This window comes from Lontra canadensis, unplaced genomic scaffold (assembly GCF_010015895.1).
Source record: "Lontra canadensis isolate GAN:19392208 unplaced genomic scaffold, GSC_riverotter_1.0 scaffold9, whole genome shotgun sequence".
In the NCBI taxonomy this organism is placed as follows: Eukaryota; Metazoa; Chordata; class Mammalia; order Carnivora; family Mustelidae; genus Lontra; species Lontra canadensis.
In genome coordinates, this window is record NW_022631003.1 from 3,224,715 (window position 1) to 3,249,635 (window position 24,921).

At 33.5% G+C, this 24,921-nt stretch overlaps 1 protein-coding gene across 10 annotated transcripts in view; it reads left to right on the forward strand.

Moving 5' to 3' along the window:
• Window positions 1-21,371, forward strand: part of PPP1R12A (protein phosphatase 1 regulatory subunit 12A) — a 143,991-nt gene extending 122,620 nt beyond the window's left edge. For 5 of the 10 annotated variants that reach the window (XM_032854695.1, XM_032854701.1, XM_032854704.1 and 2 more), the window contains 8 exons: window positions 1,327-1,392; window positions 6,228-6,244; window positions 7,402-7,537; window positions 9,425-9,529; window positions 13,872-13,919; window positions 16,602-16,652; window positions 17,531-17,700; window positions 19,170-19,277. In XM_032854695.1, the coding sequence (XP_032710586.1) occupies window positions 1,327-1,392; window positions 6,228-6,244; window positions 7,402-7,537; window positions 9,425-9,529; window positions 13,872-13,919; window positions 16,602-16,652; window positions 17,531-17,665 (558 nt within the window). In that variant the 3' untranslated portion in view covers window positions 17,666-17,700; window positions 19,170-19,277. Of the gene's footprint in view, window positions 1-1,326; window positions 1,393-6,227; window positions 6,245-7,401; window positions 7,538-9,424; window positions 9,530-13,871; window positions 13,920-15,814; window positions 15,846-16,601; window positions 16,653-17,530; window positions 17,701-19,169 lie in introns of those variants that run through there. The other 5 variants (XM_032854697.1, XM_032854698.1, XM_032854703.1 and 2 more) reach the window with 3 other exon arrangements.
• Window positions 21,372-24,921: the final 3,550 nt, after the last annotated feature.

Sequence of the window (24,921 nt, forward strand, 5' to 3'; positions counted from 1 at the left end):
TTAGCACCCTAACGTAGTTACTCTTATTACTTAAAATTATCTTTTTAATAAGTCGTTGTATTAGGAAATTCATAGTCAAAGCTGTGTTTGTTAAACAGTATTTTTCCCCAGTTTTATTCAGACCAGCTCTCCCTTCAGAACTTCACTTTCTGGAATACCCTTAACTTGGCATTGTAAATCCTGGGATTCAAATTGGCAGTACTGATCTTTATAATTTGAGCCTGCATCAAATTGTGTTCTAATTAGCCATCAGAGGACAGGTCTTCTTTCCCCATCTTAGCCACATTTGAAGCTGTATCAGCTTCAAATATATACAAAAAGAACCAAGAGCTCTGTCAAAGAAAGGGTATTTTGTAGTTAGGCAGCTTTTTAATCTCTTGTATTAGTAGGCTCCCCCCCCTTTTTTTTTATTACTATTTTTAGGGCCTGTGAACCTCCCCACTTTTTAAATTTCCAGTTTCTATGTTTTCCCATGAAACTGCAGTTTTTAAAAACAATCATTTCATGACATGGAATTCATATTTTTATATTAACATTTATATTAATAAAACTAACAACAGCACCACTGATTTTGCCTGATTTCTATTTAGTGTGCTGTAAACTCCCAAGAAATTTCCAGATGTTGATAAACTACCTAAATATAATAGGACTTCTGCATAAATCTTGACAAGCTTATGGAATCCCAACTTTTCTTAATATAATGAATTTCCTATTTTTGCTGCCCCATTATAGTGGAGTATCTAAATAGTACATTTTAACTATTAAAGCATATGCAGTATCATTACAGTATAAAATGTAATACCTTCTGCTAAGGCTCCAGTTTCTTCACCCCCACTGTGAATGTGTTTCCTAAATCATGTTTTTAGGTAGATGATCTTTTTTCACCATGCATGTTAACCTGCTTAGATTGTGTCATGCAGACAAAATAAGGCTTCTTCAAAATAGGATAGAAAAATTCCCACTTAAAGATTAGTTTTCCTTTTGATTTGTTTCTTGGTAGATTTTTCTCAAGGGTTGTTTCAAATTAGAAAAGCCCTGGGTCATCTGGGTGGCTCAGTTGGTTAAGCAACTGACTCTTGATTTCCACAGAGACCTGATCTCAGGGTCATGAGATTGAACCCCACATCAGGCTTCCAGCTCAGCAGGGAGTCTGCTTGAGCTTCTCTCTGCCTCTCCCATCCCCACCACATACCCCCCACCTCTTGCTTGCATGCTCTCTCTCAAATAAATCTTTTTTAAAAAATTAGAGAAGCCTTAAAAAATTTAAGTATCAAGTGTTTGATATTTATTTTTACTTTTCTAAAGTAAATTGACAATGTATTTTAGAGCGATGAAAATGAACAAGAGCAACAATCAGATACAGAAGAAGGATCCAATAAGAAAGAAACTCAGGTAAAAAGCATTTGTGTTTAGAAGTATTCATATTTTTTAAGGATTGCTATTTGCTTGTGTTTGTATTTATTCATGCAAGACAGTTACTGCACACTGTACCTCCATGCTGGGGTTAGACAGTGCTTCTCTGGGGTCAGGGGTAAATGGACTGGAAGGGACACAAAGAATATTTTAGAGACAATGGAAATATTCTGGATCTTGATTATAATGGTGATTTTCTGGATATATACAGCTGTCAAACTTATCAAACTGCATACCCTAAGTGAATAGTTTATTATATATAAATTAATCTTCAAAGTTGAAAAGAAAGTTTCCTATTTGGTCCTGAAAGGTACTTTTATTTTATAATTGGTACCCAGACAGATAATGAAGAATTAATTACTTCCAAGGGTAAATTATTTGCAGGGTAAAGTTTTATCACCTTTAAACCCTTTGCCTCTCAGTTGTTAGCATCCCGCAGTTCCCCCTCTGTCTTGTGTTTATTATATTCTGTAAACCTGACCGTTGTCTTCCTTTCCCAGTGGTATCCTGTGAATTCCCATCTTTCAAGGGAAAAATAATAGGTAAACAAGAGGGAATGGGTTAGTAAACCATTCCTAGTTGGCACTTCTCACTGCCTTATTACACAGACCTCACATCCCACCAGGCTGGGATAGAAGGGAAAAGGTTTTCTGACTTCCGAGTTGTGATTTTGAAGCATATTGCTTCCTGTGTTTAAATTTTCCTGTTAAAGTTATACATGAGATACATTAAGACTGAGTAGAAAATTGTTTCTAGGGAGAAACATTTTCTTAGTTCCAAACAGTTTAAATAGGTTTGTTCATCTTAAATAGGGGATTATTTAGCTCTTGTTTTTATGCTAGCATTCAGTGACAAGTAACAGAAAACCCAACTGAAACCAAATTGAACAAAAAATTTGTTATGCTCCAGTTGTATTACACAACCCTCTATGTCAGCTTCATCCTCAAGGAGGTATACCTCACCGGGCTGGGATTTATAATAATTGGCTTGGACTAGGCAAGGTCCACAACTAGGATAGTGCAGCCATTTTACTACTAATGTGGGCTGTATACCATCTCACTTAAACCAGTTGACTGGTACACTGTGAGGAAAAGGAAGAATGGAAGTTAACAAGTCTTTACAGTAAACTAGAAAAGTGCTTCTGGCCATTAGATATGCCACTCTCTTTTAAAAGCTTGTGGTATCGGGGATGCTTGGGTGGCTCAGTCAGTTAAGCATCTGTCTCCAGCTCAGGTCATGATCCCAGGGTGTTGGGATTGAGTCCCTCACAGGGCTTATGGCTCAGTGAGGAGCCTGCTTCTCTCTCTCTCTTCTGGTCCCGCTGCTTGTGTGCCTGCTCACTCACCCTCTCTCTCTCTGATGAATAAATAAATAAAATCTTTAAAGGGGGGCAGGGCGCCTGGGTGGCTCAATTGATAAGCATCTGCCTTCAGCTGGTCCTGGGATTGAGCCCCACATTGGGCTCCCTGCTCAGCAGGAAGCCCATTTCTCCCTCTCCTACTCCGCCTGCTTGTGTTCCCTCTCTCTCTGTGTCTCTCCTTATCAAATAAATAAATAACATCTTAAAAAAAAAAAAAAAAAACTTGTAACATCAGCCCCTGCTTTTCCTTGTAAAAGTATTAGCAAAATTCTTCTGTGCATTTTCTGAAGTAAATAATGTCATCACCTCAGAAGTATGTTTGATAATAGAACTTCCATTCAGGTTATAGAATCCAAGTTAACCACATTAAAAAATGGCATTGGGTCATGTACTTTTTTGCTTCAAAGATAAGCAAATTGTAAATTTCAAAAAGTTCCTCCAAATTCAGAATTGCATGTGAAACTCAGGCTGTCTACCTTCAGAATATAAATTAAAAGAAATTAAGATTAAACTTTATCACAGAAAATTGCATGACTTTATCATAACATTCGTTGTTATTAGAATTATGTGTTACATTATTTCTAAAAATAAGACTTCTGTTGCTTTGGCTCTTGTGATTTGCTTTCATTAAGTTATTGTATAATAAAACTTTTACGATGCAAAGGATATTAGTAATCAAGAATTTAAGGGGTGCCTGGGTGGTGCAGTAGCTTAAGCCTCTGCCATCTGCTCAGGTCATGATCTCAGTATCCTGGGATAGAGCCCTGTATGGGGCTCTCTGCTCAGCAGGGAGCCTGCTTCCCCCTCTCTCTCTGCCTGCCTCTCTGCCTACTTGTGATCTCTGTCAAATAAATAAATAAAATCTTTAAAAGAAAAAAAAAAGGATTTAAGTATGACACCAAGGCAAGAAAAAGGAAAGATTAACAGATTTAATTATTTAAACATATAAAACTAGAATATGACAGAAATGGTACCTTTTTTAAAGTGAGACACATTTGCTCAGTTAAAAGTGAATAATCTTGGCATGTATCATACTTAAAAGTTTAGTATTTGTACTATGAAAAAACTCTAGGAAAAGAGAGACAGAATACATGGAACTTAAAATTTTACAAAAGAAGAAATATAAGTGGCCAGTAAGCTTGAAAATGCATTTAATCTTACTAATAACCGAAGACATGACAATTAATATAAAAAAGTAAAATTGGCAAAGGCTAGTAATGCTCAGATTTGGTATGATCACTATTGAAACAGTATTTTTATATAAGGTTTTGGAACTGTAACAAATTCATCCTTTACAGAGATTAGTTTAACAGTACAAATCAGAAATTCATACATGGATATGAATACAAAAAAGGTAACAGTAGTTATCTAGAGGGTTGGAGGCAGGGTAGTTATAGAGGAAATTTTTAGGCTTTGCTACTTTTAGATAAGCTTATGGTTCTGTAATTAAGTATATTTTTACTTTGAAAAAATAATTTTGAAATACAGGGAGCAAGAACATTGCTATATGAAATAAGGACATATGCTAAATGAAATAAGCTAGTCATGAAATAGACATAATGTATGATCCCACTTACATGAGGTATCTATTCAAACTCTTAGAAAGTAGAATTGTTTCTAGGGGTGGGGGTAGAAGAATATGGGGCGTTGTTCAATGTGTATAGAGTTTGTTTTGCAAGATAAAAATATTCTAGAGCTGTGTTGCACAACAATGTGAATATGTTAATGCTATTGAGCTGTACTTCTAAAAGTAGTTTAGATGGTAACTTTTATGTCATGTGTTTTTATTACAGTCTCAAAAATGTAACAAATAACAATGATAGCACCATGATTTTTAAAGACAAGGAAATGGAATTTGAGTGATTTCTGTGACTGCTTGGAGTTGTTTGTTTGTTTGTTTGTTTTAATTTAAATCAGTGAACCAGAGTGCAAGTTGTGAGATGAATGGCGATGTTTCCATTTGATATGTACACATTTTACTTCATACATGGATATTTTTCTAAATTTGAGTAATATCTCTTGGTTTTTTTGGTTCTGTTTTTTTTTTTAATTGAGATATAATTGATATACATTATTGTATTAGTTTTAGGTGTTCAACGTAGTGATTCATTATTTGTATATATTGGAAAATTATCACCACAATAAGTCTAGTTAATATCCATTCCCACACATAGTTATATTTTTCCTCCTGTGATAAGAACTTTCAAAGTCTATTCTCTTAGCAGTATTTGCATTTGAATCTCTTGAAAGCTGAAATTTAACTCAAAATTGTTATTGTCATAAAACTAATGAACAAATCAATGAAATAAAGCATTACATCAAAAACTAGGAAGTAAGTACAAAATTAAAATTGGTTTTGCAAAGGAAATTTAAATAGACTAGTAAGTAAGTAACTAGTAAGGCATTTTTAGTCCAAATTAGATTTTAAACAATTCCAAAGGAACCCAATAATTTTACAGTGCATTCAAAGATAAATGTAATGGAAAAATACAAATACCTAATTCAGAAATTTAACGAACCATTTTTGAATAGTTGCCTTATAGAAAAGTGTAGTTTGAGCAAGAGCTTTTTTTTTTTTTTTTTAAGATTTTATTTATTTGACACAGAGAGAGAGAGATCAGAAGCAGGCAGAGGGGGAGGGGGAAGCAGACCCCCCTCCAGGACCCTGGGATCATGACCTGAGCTGAAAGCAGAGGCTTAATTCACTGAGCCACCCAGGTGCCCCAAGCAAGAGCTTTAACAGAAAGGGAGAGAGCTTAACATGACCACACCCCACACACACCCCCCCAAAAAAAACCACACCTCCTTTGTCCTGAGCTAAGAATCTTTTACTCTAATAATTTCACCATTTGGATAAGAAGAGTTATGAAGCAGTGATAAAATATACCATTTGCTTGAGAAAATTATGTCCTAATTTCCTGTCTCCAATTGCTAAACTTTGACAGAATTTATAGCTGGATTTCTAGAAAGTAAATTTTAAATGTAATTATGTGTATAGTATTGTACATAAAATACCTTAGGTATTCAGTTGTTTGCCTCTCATGTTATTGCCTCAAAAACAAAAATAGTTGCTTTGTGATATCACATAGTAAACTTGACATTTCTAAATATAAATAAACATATTACTTTCTCCTGGGTAGGTAGAAGTAAGAGATATATGTCTTAGCCTTTTTTTTTCCCTTCCCATTAAAAATATTGTATGGTGGCATTTATAGGAATTTGTAAACGATCATAAATAGTGAAATGTATTTATATGGTTATTGTGCATGAAAAATATATAGTGACTCTGTTCTAGAACTTCTGAAAAATCACATTAAAGTTAAAACATATATAATAAATAGATAAGTTAGTTTAATAGTGTGAAAATAGTATAAATGTTAAATTTACTTCATCAGTTAAGTTACTTTAATAAGAGTATAAAAACTTAATATACCTCTGTCTTTTTCTTTTCTAGACGGATTCCATTTCTAGGTATGTTTTACATTTTTACTGACTTTTTTCTTATTTTTATTCTGTGTTGCTTAAGTATTTACAGATTTTGTGAGTTAGAATTACTTAAATAATAAAAATCTATAGATGTTTAGATGACCTAATAACTGTTACCAGCTTTCTTTGTCAAAGCCTTTACTTCTAGTTCAGTAGTCATAGTAAGTCACTAAAAAAAATTTTTTTTCTTAAATCCTTAAAACAATGATAACTTTTTAATTTTAAGCTTCCTAAATTATGTTAGTATTAACTATGTCATTATTAACAGTGGAGGCTGATGAAACTCACCAGAAATTTATTTGATTAGGTATTTCTGCATCTTCTCTCTGATCCCTGCTTTAGATAAAAGAACAAAGAAGACACTAGAAATTGTCATCTAGCTCAAAATTATTCACCTTTTAAAGAACCTTAAGTCTAATCTCCATTCCATTTCTCTTGCTCATAATAGTTAACCAAAACCTTATAAAACCAAGAACAGATTTTTATATATTAATGATTCTATTGAATTGAAATGTAGAGGCGATAGCATTTATCAGGAAAAGGTAACCTGAATTCATAACAAGATAATAAAATTCACATGTGCAAATGAGATATGTTCTTTCTGTTCAGGGCAGACCTATTATCTATCACTTTGGATAGAGGAGTTTCTCAAATCTCAGCTGTTACTAATATTTAAACAATTACATGCCACTTAAAGGAAAAGTGCTACCAGTTAAACTATGCTACACCATCAGTTTATAAGCCATGTTCTGATTTCAAAGATTTTAAAATGTAGAAAACGTGTGCAGTTTAAAATTGTTGAAATAATTTATCGTGTGAAACCAGTTCTGACTTTTTACATATAGATGTATTGACTTTCTTCCTCAAATAATAGAAATTAATAGTATTATAAATAGTATTATATTTACATATAATATATATAATATATAAACATGTTATATATAAATATAAATATTATATAAATATAAATAAATAGTATTATAAATAACTTGCCACTTATTATCACAGATACAGATGATAATAGATGAAAGAGAATGTTATCTACTATTTTGGAATATCAAGTTAAAAAATACTAAGTTGCATGTTAATGGGAGCTACAAAAGCCTATAATAAAGATTTTGACTTTAACTCATCTTTTAAAGATATGAAAGCAGTTCCACATCAGCTGGTGATCGGTATGATTCCTTGCTGGGTCGCTGTGGATCATACAGTTACTTAGAAGAAAGAAAACCTTACAGTAGCAGGCTAGAAAAGGATGACTCCACTGACTTTAAAAAGGTACTTGGATTACTTAATTATTTAACTGTGTAATTAAAAATAATCTTTTGTGTTAGTATATTTATGTTTGGATATTATTCCTGGAAACTCATAATGAAATCAGTGTCTTTAATTTTCAGTTTGGGACACTAAATGGTAGAATATGAATAGCTGTTTGTTTTTTTTTAAAGGAAGAGACTTTGTATCACACTTAAGTGTCTCAGGACAATACTGTGATACTGTGAGCTGAAAAGAGGCATGGGCACAGGGTGGGCAGGGGTTGTGTGTGCATGCACACTCACACAAGCATGCACACACACTTTTCTTCACCTGTTTGTCAATAAAAGGCAGCCAAACAAAGGACAAAGCTTTTCCTAGGAGCATACAGTTTTTCCCTACATAACTAAAAAACTTGTGGTACTGTAAGTACTATTATATTTTAACGATGAAAGTAACAATGAAAGAGGTAAGTCCTGGAAATTCAACAGTCTAGTATTCTGACTCTCATAATTCCTAATACTATGAGCTTAGAGTAAACCTGATGAAGTTTGTTGGGGAGAAAGAAGGCTTGGGATGCGTGTACATGTCCCCGCAGTACTTGGCGGCTACTTGAATGGGTTTCTTAGAAGCCAAGTCAGCAGAAGAAGGAAAGTAGGGATCAGTTCACATGACATATAAGGTTGTCATTTTTTCAGTAAAGAACTAAACACTGAACTGTCCTAAGTAGTGAGCTTCTCCTCATGAGTAGTAGAGTTGGAGATACTGTCCCGCTGTTACGGACATTTTCCATGTAATGGGAGAGACCAACATGATCATACAGTCATATTAACAAATGCATAACTTAAAAATTGAAACAGTTAGCTGAAGTAAAGAATCTATTTCATAAGAGTGTATAACAAAGGAAAGTGGCAGGGCCTAAAGATAGAATTCCTAAAGAAATGAAGCTTCAGAAGCAAATCATAAAAGGACAATTAGTTAACTAGCAAAATGGGAGAAAACCTGTTCTAGATGGAGTGAAATAGGAAGACATAGACCTGGTGGTGAAAGGCACAAGATGCATTGAAGTAATTAAATTTTCAGTGTGGCCAGTAGAGCAGAAGGGATGGTAGTAGGAGGATGCACTCAGATATAAAGCCCAGGACTAAACCATACAGTGCTTTACAGGCTATTTTAAGGATATCTTTATACTGAGAACACTGGGAAGCTATTCAGGGGTTTCTAACATCAGGGTTAATGGAATGGTTGGCATATGAAGTTGAGATTGTTTTAAAAAGTTAACTCTTAACTTACTACATATAGGACAAATTAGAGGGACGTCAGGAAAATAATTCTAGTATCAAGATAAGAGATGATTTTAACCATCTATACTAGTAGTAGTAGAGATGGGGGAAAAAGAAGTAGTAGATTCAAATGTTAAGAAAGTATTCAAGAAGTATTTCACTTTCCTTCAAATATTAGTAAAAGCAGTACAGTTACAACGATCAGTACAACTGATGTTTCATGTCAGGGTCAGGAATTCAAGAGAGAATGATAGGCAGAAAAGTTCATGGACCCCAGATGAAGATCACAGTGTCTCCTCAGCTCTAGCTAAAGTTGCTCTGCAGTATGTGGTCCCTCTTTATCATATACCTGAATTTTGTTTAATGGAAAGAGAAAAGTTAGATTTGTCAGTGAAGTCTTAAATTTCAAATACTGGAACTAGTGTGTTAATGAGTTTGCACAAGGCAGATATATACATAACCAAAATTTTTTGCCTTGCAACCATAAAGCATTAAAATATTTTGAATGTGTCCTTTAATGGCTCATGTGTTACATTCTTTGTTTTAATACTGTAAAGTAATCAGTGGGAAATCTTAAAATATTAAGAGAACAGAAAAATAATTTGTTGTTCTGCCCTAATCTTTGTAGCTTTATGAACAAATTCTAGCTGAAAATGAAAAGCTGAAAGCACAGCTACATGATACAAATATGGAACTGACCGATCTTAAATTACAATTGGAAAAGGCTACCCAGGTTTGTACCTTTTTCTTTATGTTACCCTGAAGAAAATGGTTTTGATTTATTCTGTCTAAAAAATTAGATTGAAATATTCTCAAGTGTTTCTTCAAAACATGAGTTTGGTTACTGGTAATACCTTATTAATAAGAAGGAATCAAAATAATACAGATTACTGATAACTTCACTTCTTCCTAGAATAAATTAAAAATACAGAAATAAAACCTTGTAATGGAAAGTTAAAATATTTTTAAGCCAAAAATACCTATGTTGTGATACATAAAGGGCTTAAATGCTTATTTCTAGCATACCAAATGTAGCGAGGTATTAAAAGTATCTATGCAGAATCTTCTTAAAGCCATTAAAAAATTTTATAATCATTTTTATTCATTATAAATATTTCCTGTTTGTTCCCAAAATTAATTTGTTATACTAATGCTGGAAGAAAATAGTTTGTCATTAATTCTTTTTACTTACCTTCTTTGCAGCAGCCTACAGGAGACCATTTTAGACAAGAAAATTGGGATAGCCAAACAAAATTCACAACCATACACATATGATCTAGGCTATGTATGATGTAGGAATTTTTTCCCAAGCTTTTTCCATGGAATGTGGGAGACAGTAATTGTGGGAGATAGTAGTAGGCACATTCCTTCCTCATTCTCCACCTGTCCCCCTTCAAAGAAGTAGTTTTGTGACCCAACTATTTCATGGGAAATACTATACTACATCTTAGAGATTTTAGAGGTTGCTCTTCATGAGTTAAAAGGCATGAAGCAGTCCTGTAATTTTTAAGAAAACAAACTTGTTTAATTTTAACATGAGACTTTGTAGTATAAACATATTTCTGCAGTTCAGCTTTTGGAATCCAGTTTTAAATCACTCATCTAGAAATGACATCTTTGGTTCTATAAATGAGACTGTATACAGTCTTCGGGCATTCTTTGACATTCATCTTTTTTATAATTTTTTAAGTTAACTCTCTATGTTCAACTTACACTGGTTACCAGGTCCCCTTTTTATTGTTGTTAGCCACTATTGCATTGTAAAACAGTTGTTTATGCACAATGGAGCCTTTGTGGAATTCCAGGAGTTAAGCTAACCTTATGAGGTTAAGAAGGCTCTACAGATTCCATCAGTTGATGCGAGTTTACTATAAAGATAAGCAGAGAATTAAGTCAGAACAAGAACATGTTTCATGGTGAGGTGTCATAAAAACTTGGAATGTCATTCAGGTTACAACTTGCTGGGGTAACTTAGACTTCCTGGTAAACTGGAAAATCATCATTCTTTGTGTTGCATTAGTAGTTTCGTGAGCCTCCTCACACAAAAATATCATAACTAGTTTTCTGAAAATAGTTCTAGCTCCAGAGATCTGATCATAATGTTTTTTAAATAAAAATGTCCACTGCTTTAAAAAAAAATGTCCACTGCTTCATACTGCTGTGTCCTGTCAATACGGTGAGTCAGCTAATCCGTGTTTTTACTGCTTACTACCTTCTCCATTTCTCTGCTCTTCTCCCTACCCTGTTGTCATTTAATTCTTCCTAGTTGTCTCTCATTCAAAGTCTACAACGGAGGGAATCTGAAAGAATTAGCCAGTTATTATCAGCATGGAGCAGTCCTATTAGTGACCATTTAATAGGACACTGGACAACCTAGAGCAAGTTGCCTTTGGGTCACGTACCAATTTCTGATCCTATGGATTGTGGCCAGGAAACAAATTACTAATTAATGGACTTAGCAAACATTCTGAGTACCATGCCCAGTTTACTGAATGAATGATGGGAGGGGTAATTCAGAGTATAAAATATCGGTAAATATTCAGAGTTAATATCTTAGTTGGAAAAACTATGTAAAATTTTAAAACTGTGTTTTTAAAATTTAAGGGTACATGTAAAAGCAAAACTAATAAACATTAAACTTTTTGTTCAGTTTTCGAGTATTTATCCTGAGCATCTAAGTCTACTATAAATCATGCCACCTGATTTTTATTTTCTTTTTGGGGCATTACTTCCATAACTATTCATGGTTATACATGATGGTAGCAGTTTGACAGTTGCATGGAGTTTTTCCCAAGGGAATTATCATCTTATTAATAGTGTGTTTGGTAATACTTGGCCAAGGGACTCTAAAATCCTTGAATCCTCCTTCATCCAGCCACCCTCCTTCCTGTAGTCTCCAGCGGAGGGAAATAGACTGTTTACTAGGAACCAGTTTGATGAATAATACTTTGTCAAATGTCAATTCACTAGATTCACTAATTATTATAACAGCTTTAACTAGAATTATTAACCAGAAATACTAACTAAAGTTGATTTTTTTAACCTAAGAAATTATCAGGTGAATCATAAAATAGCTAAAATGTTCCTATATGAAGAAAAAAATCCTCAAAAAATGCTAATTTTCCATCTAAAATTTTATTGACTTACATGTAATGGCAGTGTTTGAGCTATTTTTGAATTCTTCTGGGTGCTTTTGAATGTCATTTTTAAATTATTCAGTCTTTTTTTTTTTTCCCCAAGTAATTTCTGCACCTAGCATGGGGCTCAAACTCACAATCCTGAGATCAAGAGGCCCATGCTGTTGTGATGGAGCTATCCAGACAACCCTGCATTTTTCAGTCTTTAAAGCATTTTTAGGATTCATTTGCAGAACCTCAAGGGGCATATTAGCCTTTGTTTTGTATTTTTGGCAGTTAAATATAAATATAAATTTGAAAACATCGAAAAGAAATCAGAATTAGCTGAAAAGTCTCATCATACTTGAAATTCTGAATTTGATTTCTAACAAGTAATTAAAATACATCGATTTTTATTTTTCCAGAAAGAGTAAGCACAAAAGCATAAAACAATTTAAAACAACAGAGAAAAGGAAGGACCCCTGGCCATGATTAGATCTTTAAAATTTTATATATCATAACCATAAAAAAGAAGTTATGAAAAGATTAAAAAGTAACTTGGTAAAAAAAAAAAAAGTAACTTGGTAACTGGCCTTGGTCAGACTAAAGTATGAATGCTGAGATGGTTGACAGAATAGAAAATTACATAAACATTTAGGACACCTGACTGGCTCAGTCAGTAGAGCACAACTGTTGTTCTTGGGGTTGTAGGTTCGAGCCCCAGGTTGGGTGTAGAGATTACTTTAAAATAAAATTTAAAAAGAAAAAATCTATATTTAATTTTAATGATGAAATATATTTTTAAGTAGGTTTTGTGGTTAATAGTCACAAAAAAGCCTTTTTGTTAAAGTTGTCAATTGGTAAAATTGATTATTCAGCAAATTCACTTCTGGTAAATGAGTCGTTTGATGGTTTTTATAGGAAACTGACCAGGCATCCCAAGGGGGATTTATGTACAGAAGTCGGTGTAAGAACTAGGATACCACTTGTTTTTTGTTTTTGTTCTTAAGATTTTATTTATTTATTTGAGAGCGAGAAAGAGAGAGAGTATAAGTGGGAGGAAGAGCAGGGAGAAAAGCAGACTCCTGCTGAGCAAGGAGCCCAGTATGGGGCTTGATCCCAGAACCCTGAGATCAGGAACTGAGCCGAAGTCAGACATTTTACCCACCCGAGCCACCCAGATGCCCGTAGGATACCACTTCTTTTTAACTGGCCCTTCACTCAGAATCCACATGCAGAGCCTTCAGGTAGTGCTTTAACATGGGGTTTAAAATTCCAAGAGTCCTTTTCTATCTCCCAAATCTCAGGATTTTGTCAACTTTGAGTTGATAGCATAGTACAGGAAGCAGGAAAAAGGAGAGCCCTAAACTCACCAGAAGAAGAAAAGCTTTATAGCTAGGATTTCTTATAAGTGACAGGGGGTGTAAACTTTCTTACCAATTTTGGAGGATGGATGATTGGAAAAGAAAACTCTAGACAGAGAGGGAGGAATATGAAGCTGTGAGAGACAACAGAATTTAGGCCAGTTTACTGGCTTGGCTCCATGGATGCTCACTTACCCCAGTCCCAGCTACCTTTCAGTCAGGGTCCTAGAATCTGACCATTCAGATTAGCCGCCACTCCTAGTGATGTGCAAGAGAGACCTTGAGCATCGGAGAGGAAACTCTAGGATGTTTTTGATTTTGTTCCACAGTACTCATCCATATCCTTAGCCCCTACTATACTGTGCACAGACCTGAGGAAAAGTCACGGGTAGACCATGAGAGCTGTGGAGACCATTCTATTTCTAAGCATTCCTTTAACTCTTTCTTGTTTCAACACAAAATTATTTTCTCTTTTCTTTACCTGAATGTTGTGATTTATTTGAATGCCACTAGAGACACTGTGGGCCTCCTTCACCTTCACCCACCCTTCCTTTATTGCACTTATATCCCTTTTATATTTCTTACTTTGTTACAGAGACAAGAAAGGTTTGCTGATAGGTCACTATTAGAAATGGAAAAAAGGGTAAGTATCCATTTTATTGGATGGTCATTTTACCCCTTTATTGTTTTACATAAGCAATAGTAGGGCTTTTTGTTTTCTTTTAGTTTTATTTTTGTGAATGGTAGTTTTTGTTAGTGTAGATTAATACTAATTTAATTGGGAATGTTTTCTGGCTTATCTTCTTTATACAGTTCTGTGGGATCTCTCTAGGTGTGAAATTACCTTATCTCTCTAAGTATTAAGACTTAATTTACCATGTTATTCTTTTAACAGATTAAAAAAATGATCTTTGCCTTGATTCTGGAAGTGTAGACATTGTGATAGTGAATCTGATGTTTTTGAAATGCCATTTATCTCTCTTTGTTTTTCTGTGGTGGTATACTTAAAAACATTTTGATCATGCATACATTTAGTTTAATTCTTTGGAAAATTTAAATCCATTCTTAAAGTTTGTAAAGATTCTAAGGACATCAAATTCTCAAATTTCTTTTAAGGTTAATGTACTTTATTTAATTTTGAATTTAAATATTTAACTTAAATAGCATATTTTAAACAAAAAAATTAATTACTAGAAAAGCCTTTTGCCCTTTTTTATGTCTTTCTGTAATTTTTTATTTGACAATGATAAATTTACCTGTATTTCTCAATTTATTAAAATTACTACTCAGAGGTCTGGCAGTGGCCATAGGAAGAACTCTACCAGTTTAGTCTGAGCAGTTGATAATGTATAAATGATCAAAAGTTAAAGGAAAAAAAAAAGTTAAAGGAAAAGAGTATCTGTTAGTCCAAGTGACTAGGGCTTAGACCTACAGGGTTTCAGCTGGACAGGAAAGTACATCCTGGGTAGCTAGGACAAAGAATAAATAATCAGGAGCAGTTGATAAAACATCTTCCTCCATTCTGTTATAAAAACAGCCAATTTACCTTTTGAGCAAAAAATAAAGAGAGAAATGATGTCTGTCCTTTTTTTTTTTTTAATTTGACTGAGAAAGATCACAAGTAGGCAGAGAGAGAGGGAGGAAATAAACTCCCTGCTGAGCAGGGAGCCCAAAGCGGGGCTCAATCCCAGGACCCTGGGATCCTGACCTGAGCTGAAGCCAGAGCCTTTAACCCACTGAGCCACCCAGGTGCCCCATCTGTCCTTTTTTATCTAGGCTTGTGCACACATGGTACACATGTTCATACTCCGACGGTCTCACCTGACCTTTGTCTGCCTGTCAAATGCAAATAAATTCCAAAGTAGCTAGTTTACTTTCAACTTAAGAGACGTTAGTAATCCTAGTATTCATAATAACTGCTAATCACATTTATTCAGCACCCTAATGTTCCAGGCAAGTACCGGGCTAAGCACTTCACATGTATTTTCTCTTAACCATATTTTTTTATGTTAGTAAGTTTGTCAAAACAGAAGAAATTGCCTACAATGTTACAGCTCCCGATTTGGCAGCAAGACTGTTTGGTATAGTGTTCTGGTCTTGCTTTACCAGAATAGTTAAAATCTTGAAGGTGCCTAATAAAATCGAGGATGATGAGACAGAAGGAAATACACTATTTATAAGATTTCACCAAGTTATGAGGATCAAACATGATGGTGTATATCCTACTGTTTTGGGAAGTGCAGTGGTTTTCATGAATAGTCATGGCTATATTATTAACTAGGAGAAAGTTCTTTTTTCGTAGAAGATAACATTTTTCTCTATATAATAGTGTTTAAACCAGCTATTACTAGAATAACATGTACTTAAAAGACTATGAGTAGGATTCCATCTACTTTTTACATCACATAATCTAAAAACATTAACATTTACAGTAAATGTACTGCTTTACTAAATATCAACATTAATTATTAATCTGGGAAAGAATGTCTTGGAAATTCATAGTGATTAAACTAAATTTAAATGGTTTGTATCTGAAAGGTGACCGGCAAGAGTCAGTATCTTCTGGGCGGTATGACCTAACAACCAAAGTTTTGTAGCACATTAATTACCGCTGCTTGCTTTTTGCATAACACCCTAGAATGCTTATTATTTAGGGGAGAGTAAAACCATACACTGCAATAATGTATGTTGCCTTTGCCTGTCACTCTTTGAAAGGAGGTACTTTACAATAAGTGCTGCAGGTGCTTCTTCATCAGATTCACTGCGTTAATGCTGCACACAGTATCGACCCAGATATGGAGCTATAAAGTCAATTGGATAAATAATGGCTAGGAAACATTGTAGGTGGAGGAGATGAACCTTCTCTTAGATCCTTTTGAAATTTTAAACTACACATATTTTAGGCATGTTTGCTGCTTGCGTTTCTGCTTCTGTCACTGTAGAATAATTGCATCTATGTGTGGTTTTTTTTCTGTTCTATGTGATCTTGAATCTTGAATATTGAATTCAATATTCTTGAATATTGGTTTATTCCTAAGTTTTAATGTAAACTAAAAAAAAAAATATTTTGAACATGTTATGTACCATCTTACTAGAAGTCAAAGCTTTGAAGAAAGAGCTTATAGAAGTTAATAAAAATAATAATCTTCGTATTTACTTCTCTCAAAATTTGGAAAGCTCTTTACACATCACTGGCATCACATCTTTTTCCACACTGCTCCTGATTTGATTTTTGACTCTATACAGTGCCACTCTTTCACAATTTAGAAGAAAATTAAGAATATAATAATTACATGATTAATATTGGTACCTTAAATTGATCTAGGAACGAAGAGCTCTAGAAAGAAGAATATCTGAAATGGAAGAAGAGCTCAAAGTAAGTAAATGGTGCTACTACTTACAAGAGATAGTGCTGTTTATCAACTTAGGTGTTACAGTAGGCTTATAGATATTATGTTTCCGTTAATTGTTCTCAGTACTGATTCTGTAATTTGTGAATTATTGGTATCTTGTGCTTCTCTTCCTAAATCCAGGTTTTATGTGAGCTAGGAGAACATTTATAATTCAGATCATTTTGCTAATCAGTTTTATGGTTCTTTTGATGTTTAGGTATAGAAGAAGTTAGACAGTAATGACTATAAGATTTGGGATTTATTATTAATTCTTCACATTTCACATACTCTGTTTCTTGGAGAGCAAATGGTGGAGAGGTTATCAATCAAAAATATCTTTCTTTGAAAATAAAGGACATTACAGTAGTGGATGAGCAGAGCTATGTTTTACTGAACTGTGAATTACCTGTGGAAGTAGCTGTTTGTTTTGAATGTTGGAAGGAACCCTCTTTTCAGGGGGGAAAAATAACATAGTTAACTGATTACCTTTTACTGTATTATCTTGCATAACATATTTTTATCACATTATGAATTAATAAACTGATACATAGGAAAATGTGACCATAGAATTAGAATTTAAAGATTTAATTATTGTATTACTGAATTTGGTTCCTTATTAAAACATTATCATTGAATGGTTTTGGAGACAAAGTTTTTGGAAATTTTTATGTATTTTGTTTGCTGTGGAATTTTAGGACTACACTATTTACCTTTGCAAATCTCATGGAATGAATATCCTTACAGTCAAGACTCTTAATTTTTTTCCTTATGTTCAGTATCTGTGATTCTTTGTGTTTTTATTGTACTCTTTTCCATTTTCTTATCTTTTTATTTTCTATTTCTTATGTTCTAATTCCTGCAGAACCTGCATCAAATAAAGCAAATTCAAACTCTGAGAGAGTTAAATGAGCGACTGCTGACTGAGAATAGGGCCTTGACAAGAGTGGTAGCCAAGCGCTCAGGGTTCTGTAGGCATCTGCAGTCTGTGAACCTATAATTTGTAGTTTCATCATTTCTTCTTGGTAGAGCCAGGCAGGTGTTTTTGTATTAGTAAGCGTGTCTTAAGCTCACTTTTACAAATTAATGCCATTGTGTCTGAAGCTTATCATATAACTGTTAATTATGCATGGCTTCTCAGAATGTTAGAAAGTGTCACTAATGATATATTCCAACTGATAAACTGCATAAATTTAGGAAATGATTTAGGGATTTAAAGACTTGTCTGCACTTTTGCAAGGCTTGTGCACTTTTTTGGCTCTATAGATATTTTAGGGATTAAATATTTAAATATAATTTTAAAATTCTTTATTAGAAAATGGAACATAAGCAGTATAACATTTGACATATAATTAATACATTGAAGCTGAAGATTAAGCATGCTTTACCTATTTTTCAAAATAATACCATTTTCAATCAGAACCACTTTAGTTAATATTTACTCAGTTCTTTATTACAGAGGTATCCTAATACATAAACTTACTGTATTTTATACCCATATATTGTGAACACAAGAATTGATTGGTTCCACATAAAGTTAAACTCTTCATAAAGATTTTGCTTAACGTAATTTTGCCAAGTAGAAGTTATACTTTTATCTAATTTTACAACCAAGTACATTTTGATAACTGAGGAGAGATATTGGAAAGGTATTTTAAGTACCTTGGAAAGTGTGTTTTAATGCCCAAAATATAAGCTGTTCCACTTCCTAGCAAATCTGACAGATCACATATGATTTAATTCATTCTTAGTGGAAAATCCAGTTTACTGATAACATTTCTACCCCCTCCTTCAGTTTGACTGTAAAACAGAAAATAGATTTGCTTTGAGGATGTGAAGATGTGTTTTTTTGTTCCATATACTGGTGGTTTTTTCAGTGCTTAGATATTTTCATAAATACAGACTGACTACTTTGGCTTATACTCTCCTAATAATAGTAATAATTATTATAATTTAATGAGCATCTGTCTTGGATCACACATTGTACTACCTACTTAAACTTGGTATTACAGGTGAATCCTTTTAAGGAATTTTAATAATTTACAACAAGTCTAACTTCCTCAGAACTTTGCTAAATAGGCTGGTTTCCTTATGGAATAGTAGTAAGTACTATGGATTGAGATGTAAATAAAGTAAAAGGCCTTGGTTTAGGTGCTGTCAGGAAGTCTTGGAGGAACTCCCTTTGAGAGCCCATCCTAACAAAAACAGGCTTCATTTTCTTGGCTGCTCTAATATGGTGTGCTTGTGAGTCATAATAGCAAGTGATTTAGTACATTCCAGTTGTTAACTTTGGGAGAATAAACTCTTAATTCCATCATTTATTAAACTAATTAGCTTCACAAATCAAGTTTTTTCTTTCTTTCATATACGTTCTAGCCACTAGAAATTTATATAACTGACAAAGCTTGTTCATGTGTCTTGTGGTGAAAACATAAAATTTATTAAGAATAACATTGTATCTTCTTATTGAAGTAAAACTTTTCCTTTTATTTTTCTTCTCACAGATGTTACCAGACCTAAAAGCAGACAACCAGAGGCTAAAGGATGAAAATGGGGCCTTGATTAGAGTTATAAGCAAACTTTCCAAATAAAAAGCAGCAAATAATGGAATTGCACATATTAGCAACCCAGTGGACCATAACTGACAGTCACTGGAAGCCTGGGAAGAATCCTTGGAGACTGTCATTTTTGGATATCCTGCCAAATGCCCTCTTATCTAGGAATTTTGTTTAATTTTCTGTTTTGTTTTGTTTTTTTTTTTCTTGTGTCAAGACCATTGTTTCATGTTAATGCAGCTGCTGAGAAGATTTTTTTTTTAATGACTGAGAAAACTTGTTTACAGCTCCAGCATATAAGGAAAGTGTTCAAGGCCAGATATGCCTCAGATATTTAACCAGTAAGCCTTAGTTGTACATAAATACTTTTGTGTCAACAAAAACTTTCAGCTCTCACAGAAGACAGTTATCCAACATTTTTTGATGTGCCACAGTTTCCAGTTTTTCGATATTTAATTTTTTGCTTTACATCTAAGTTTGGGTTTGTATTTTTTTCCTTCTAACTCTTCATGTGGCAGACTCTTCTATGTTTTCACAGCTTTCTCATTTACAGAAAAGAACACTCATTCTTCGGATACCATTGTTATGTATTAGGATCATGCTGTTTTGTCTTCCACCTGAAACTGAACTGCTTGGTGGAACATTTGCTTTCACTGTTTGTGCAATAAATGCATTTATTTCTTATATGAATGCTTTAAAGTCAATTGAGATTAGATTCTTTTAAGTCCTGTTTTCTGCCTTCATTGGTCACTTCTTTGTTTCTGTTTTTTATTATTGTAGTATAAGATGTTAGATTCTGTAATCTTCACATTCATTTTAGCAGGTACTGAGTAATGCTGTATATATAAATAAGTGTATTGTTTTGATTTTTAGACCACCACATGGCATGCTTGAGATTTTCCTTATTTCAAATGTCTGTTAATGCAAAGTAGGCTACTCCATAATAGTGTTAAAACAAAATTTGCTAACAATGTGATATAAAGACTTTAAAAGTAGCACATTATATGGAGCCCTATCTTTACAAAAGTTTTCTACTGTAAAGTGCTTTTACTTTTATTTCCAGTTTTCATTTGATAGTATTCAACCACAATTCAAGTTGCATAAGATAATTGCTTCACATTTCACTTACCTATATTTATCTGAGTGCTGTCTAAAACTGTTGTGCTAGCCAAAGTAATGCTATGAAATCATTTGCAGACTTAACCCATGAGTTAATGTTAAATGCACTGTTTTTGCCATGTGAAGAGGCATTGACTTTGATACCACCATCATGTTCAGACCATTTTATACATTTCAGTGGCCTTTTTAAAAAAAAAGAAAGAAAGAAAAAGAAAAAAAAAAAAACAGAACCAAGTACATAGTGAAGATGGCTTTTATTTGGACAAATAGCTTTTATATTTTCATCAAACCATGCAAAAAACTATTACATCTTTCTGGCACATAACTGTCTCCTTAACCACTGAACAGTTCAGCCATTTGAATAAATTGTACATCATAAAGCTTATAGTAGCTAATTGTATTATGGATTGTATTGTATACTATATTAAATGTGAATTTGTACCCCTTCATTTTAAAAGGTCATTGTGTTCTACTGCCTATTTTAGATTACTTTGGGGCTGGGATAGGGTGTTTTGGTAAGCAGGATTTTAAGTCCTCTTTCTCTTGATTGGTTTTATGAAGATATAAGGTTATGCTCTTACTACCAAGCTCAGGATTCTTGATTTTTAAAGGTACAAGGATAGTTATGGGAATTTTATTTTTGGTTATATTTGAACTGTATGAATGGTGGGTCTGAATATAGAGAATTTCCATGGTCTTATGTGGACGTAAAATATACAGATAATTGATCAGTTTGAGTGACTGCAACATGTTCTGGTTGCACAACAGTTAGGCATGCTAAGGATTTTATTTGTGAAGTTTGGATGCCTGTGAAGAATGATTAAATACATGTTTCTAATATTTTAGTGTTTTGTATTTAGGTTATTTATTCTTTGTATCTAAAACTGAACAGCTACTGTGCTTTATTGATTTTATTGGTAGTATTGAGCAGACCTTGTTTCTGCATGAAACTAGTTGCAAAACCCACTATTTTGGAAATAAAAATGTATTTTGACATATACAAATAAAATGAATAAAACTATTTTAAATGTGTGACCTTTTACTGAAGACATTTAAATTTGTTCTGAGATATTTAAATTCTGCATGGGTATTTTTTCACTAATTGCTTTACTTGGATTCCAATTTGAATAATTTCTGAATTGTAATATTGTGATAATTTGCACAGCATTGTACATGCACATCTGTAAATGCAGTCTTAATTGCCATATTTATGCAATCTGTGTACCAATTTGGACAAATGTTTATATATTTTACATAAAGCTGTCTGTATGCAGAATCTGAGAACTAGTTTTTTTATAATAAGTGGGTAAAAAATAACAGTAAGTCTGAAGATAGTAGATTTGTAGCACAAGATTTCATTTACATAAACATTTTGTGGTTTCTAAATTAAACATGTGCTTTTTCTTAGCTGCATACATGGGCTTGGGAATACATATAAAGATAATATAATATAAACTATTAGTTCATTCTTCAGCCTCAGTTTGTCCAAATTTCAATCCCCCATCTACTGACACATCCATAACTATGTAACTATCATAGACGGCACTTTCAGTTTGGTAACTTTGGTAGAGGATGTGTAGTAAGCCTATGTTTAACTAAATTCAACAAGAACTGAATTCTGTTAACTTTCTGTTTCCAGTACTTTACCCTATGCGTGTTCACAGAACGAAAGATACTGCTGCTGTTTGTCCTTCATAAAAGAATTTCACATGCCAGTAATTCAAAGCCAAATGAAAAGCAGCTATCGAACTGTGTTGGAGAGTATTCATATAAAAAGTAGATACTCACCAATCCATTAAGCTACTTTACTCTTTTGCTTAAAGGTTTATTATCACCTAGTCTTTCCTGGCTAATCTGAAACAGTCATGACTGTAAATGTCCACATTCACTGAGTCTGAGTCTGAGTCTGCTGTCGTAAGAAGCAAATAATCCAGAAGGCCAAATTCTCTCTAGCCTAGGACCATATATTTCCCACAGGACATAATAGCCCTGTGGTTTGTCCTTCACTTTGTTATGCTAAGCAGAATACAGAGCAGACCCCATTAACAATTATTAACTATCCATTAGTGAAAACCTTTGGCGGTGAAGATGAAGGCTGACTAATAAGCAATCTTCTCTGGTGTCCACATTGTACACGGTATGTGGGCTCTGTGAGTGTGCATGTACGACAGGTCTAATGTGCAGTCCAAAAAGGATTTGTTGGTAAAGAATAAAATTGTTTTTCCTATTTATCTCATAACTAACTAAATAAAATTCTTGACTTTGATTTTGGAAAGGTTCTTTGGGGTTAAGTGCTGTGTAAACAACAGATTGATTGCTCTTTCTCTGAGGTAAGTGACACAGAGTATCATATTTCTGTTCCTTGCCTTCAGAATGACCAGATGACAAAGTAATAAATTTAAAAACATAGGAGTCAGAAGTTTAAGATTCTACAATGTAACATTAATAATTCTCTAATTACCGTAATTTTATTACAAGTGTTTTAAAGTTTATTTTAAGTAAGCTTTTTTGAGCCAGCCTGTCACCACTTGTCATACTTGAATCCCAATAAATATACAGGTTACAAAAATTAACTAGATTTTCATTTTAAAAGGCTAATGAAAAAGAAGGGGGAAATGTTTAAGAATCATAAATATTAGTAGATTTTGTCCAGAATAATATACAGTTAATAGGGCCTGTACTTTGTGCTTTTCTGTCTGGGAGACTGGTAGCAGAGAAAAGAAGAAATTACCTTTTCCCCTTCCTCACATTCTGTTTTTCTTACAGGTCTGATTTGATACAAATCCATTTCAGTTGGGATATCTCATTTGATCTGTACAACAGGCTGCGTAAATAAAGTCTGTCTCCATTTTATAGGTGAGAAACCTGAGATGTACAGATTATTAACTGATTTAACATTCCAAACCTAATACAAAGCAGAGCTCTTACCCAAACTTGATTGTAGTTATCATCGTTTTTCCCATCTTTTAATCCAGGACTTTTTCTGCTATTATCAGTTAGTTTAGTTTGATTTTTTATTTGCATGAAATTGTAGAAGTTACCTGCGAGCCTATTTCATATGTCTCAGCTTAAAATAAGGACAGCATTTCTTGATTTTTTTTTTGCATTTTTTAATTCTACAGCCTCATCCCACACTCACTAAATTTCTCATCTCCTTAGAACCTGTTATTACTAAACCATTCTGCCCTATAATGGGATTTTTTTTTTTTAGATGAATGCTTTAATGTTCAAGCAGCTAGTTGATGCCCTGATGCAAATTCTAACTGTATCTGGTAGACCATCAAGTTTTTAAAGATATTTTCACATACCCACATGCGAAAGATCTCCATTCTTAAAAAATAGACATTTTTAGTTGGTGATTGGAGCTTAATTCCCAACTTTTTTATTCCCAAGTAAGATAGGCAATATTAATAGTGCTATGGTTTTAGCAGCATATTTTGTTCCCCAGTGAAAATCTGTGGGATGTCAATATATAACATGAAAATTGTATTTACATTAACCCAAATATGACCTCACCCAAAGGAAAGTACTCAAAATAAGCCTAAGACAGTAGCATGACAACAGCATGATTTTCTTAACTTGTTAATTATTCTATGTTTTTAAACACTTGACAAGAAAAGAGTTTTGAATTCATTCAGATCTCCATGTAAACCTTCGTTTCACCACTTTATGACTGTGTGGCACTGGTCAAATTAACCATCCGGGGTCAATTTCTTCAGGTTAATGATGTATCTGTATAAAGTGTGTTGAATACTTGTAGAGTTCAGTAGATAGATGCTCAAAATTGCAATTATTATTATTTTGAAGAAATTACAATTTGTGACTTTCTGAAAGTACTAATTTACTTGGGAATGTAATTTATTTTTGTTAAGATTGTGTTATAATGTCAGCATATTTCCAGAAAAGCTTGTAACATTTTTTTTAAGATTCATCCATTTATTTTAGAGAGAGTGGGGGGAGGGGCAGAGAGAGGGAGAGAACCTCAAGCCAACTCCCTGCTGAGCCCAGAGCCCCACATGGGACTCAATTTCAGGACCCTGAGATTATGGCCCAGAGAAAATTGTAGTATTTAAAATTTTAATTGTTTCTTCTTAGAATATATTAAAATAAAATTTTAGAACAATTTACCCAGTTACCATAAACAGCTGATTTTTTACTCTAGGGTCAATAAGAAAGATATGTAAGAGGTGGATTTCAGAGGACTTCTTTCGACCATTGCAAAGAAGGAAAAGGTACACCTCTCTAACCATGCCACATATGTGCCAACAGATTCCATGGACACTGGCTCTAGTGGTGTAAATCTAATCCATTATGGATCGCAGTTGCTGTTAGCAAAGCAGGAGGTATGGGGGAAAGTGACAGAATTTATATATATGACATGAAAATTTATTTGCCATAGAAGAGGCAGGTGGTAAGTATGGGCTAATAAATGTTTTATTACTTGTAATAATTGCTAACAACATAAAAAAATAATTTTAAAAAAACTACTCAATATTGTTTTCCTTAAGATTTATAGTTGTTGGAATGTCAGGATCATCGCTAATTTTGGATTCTTTTAAAGTTTGCATTGTGCTTCTCATAA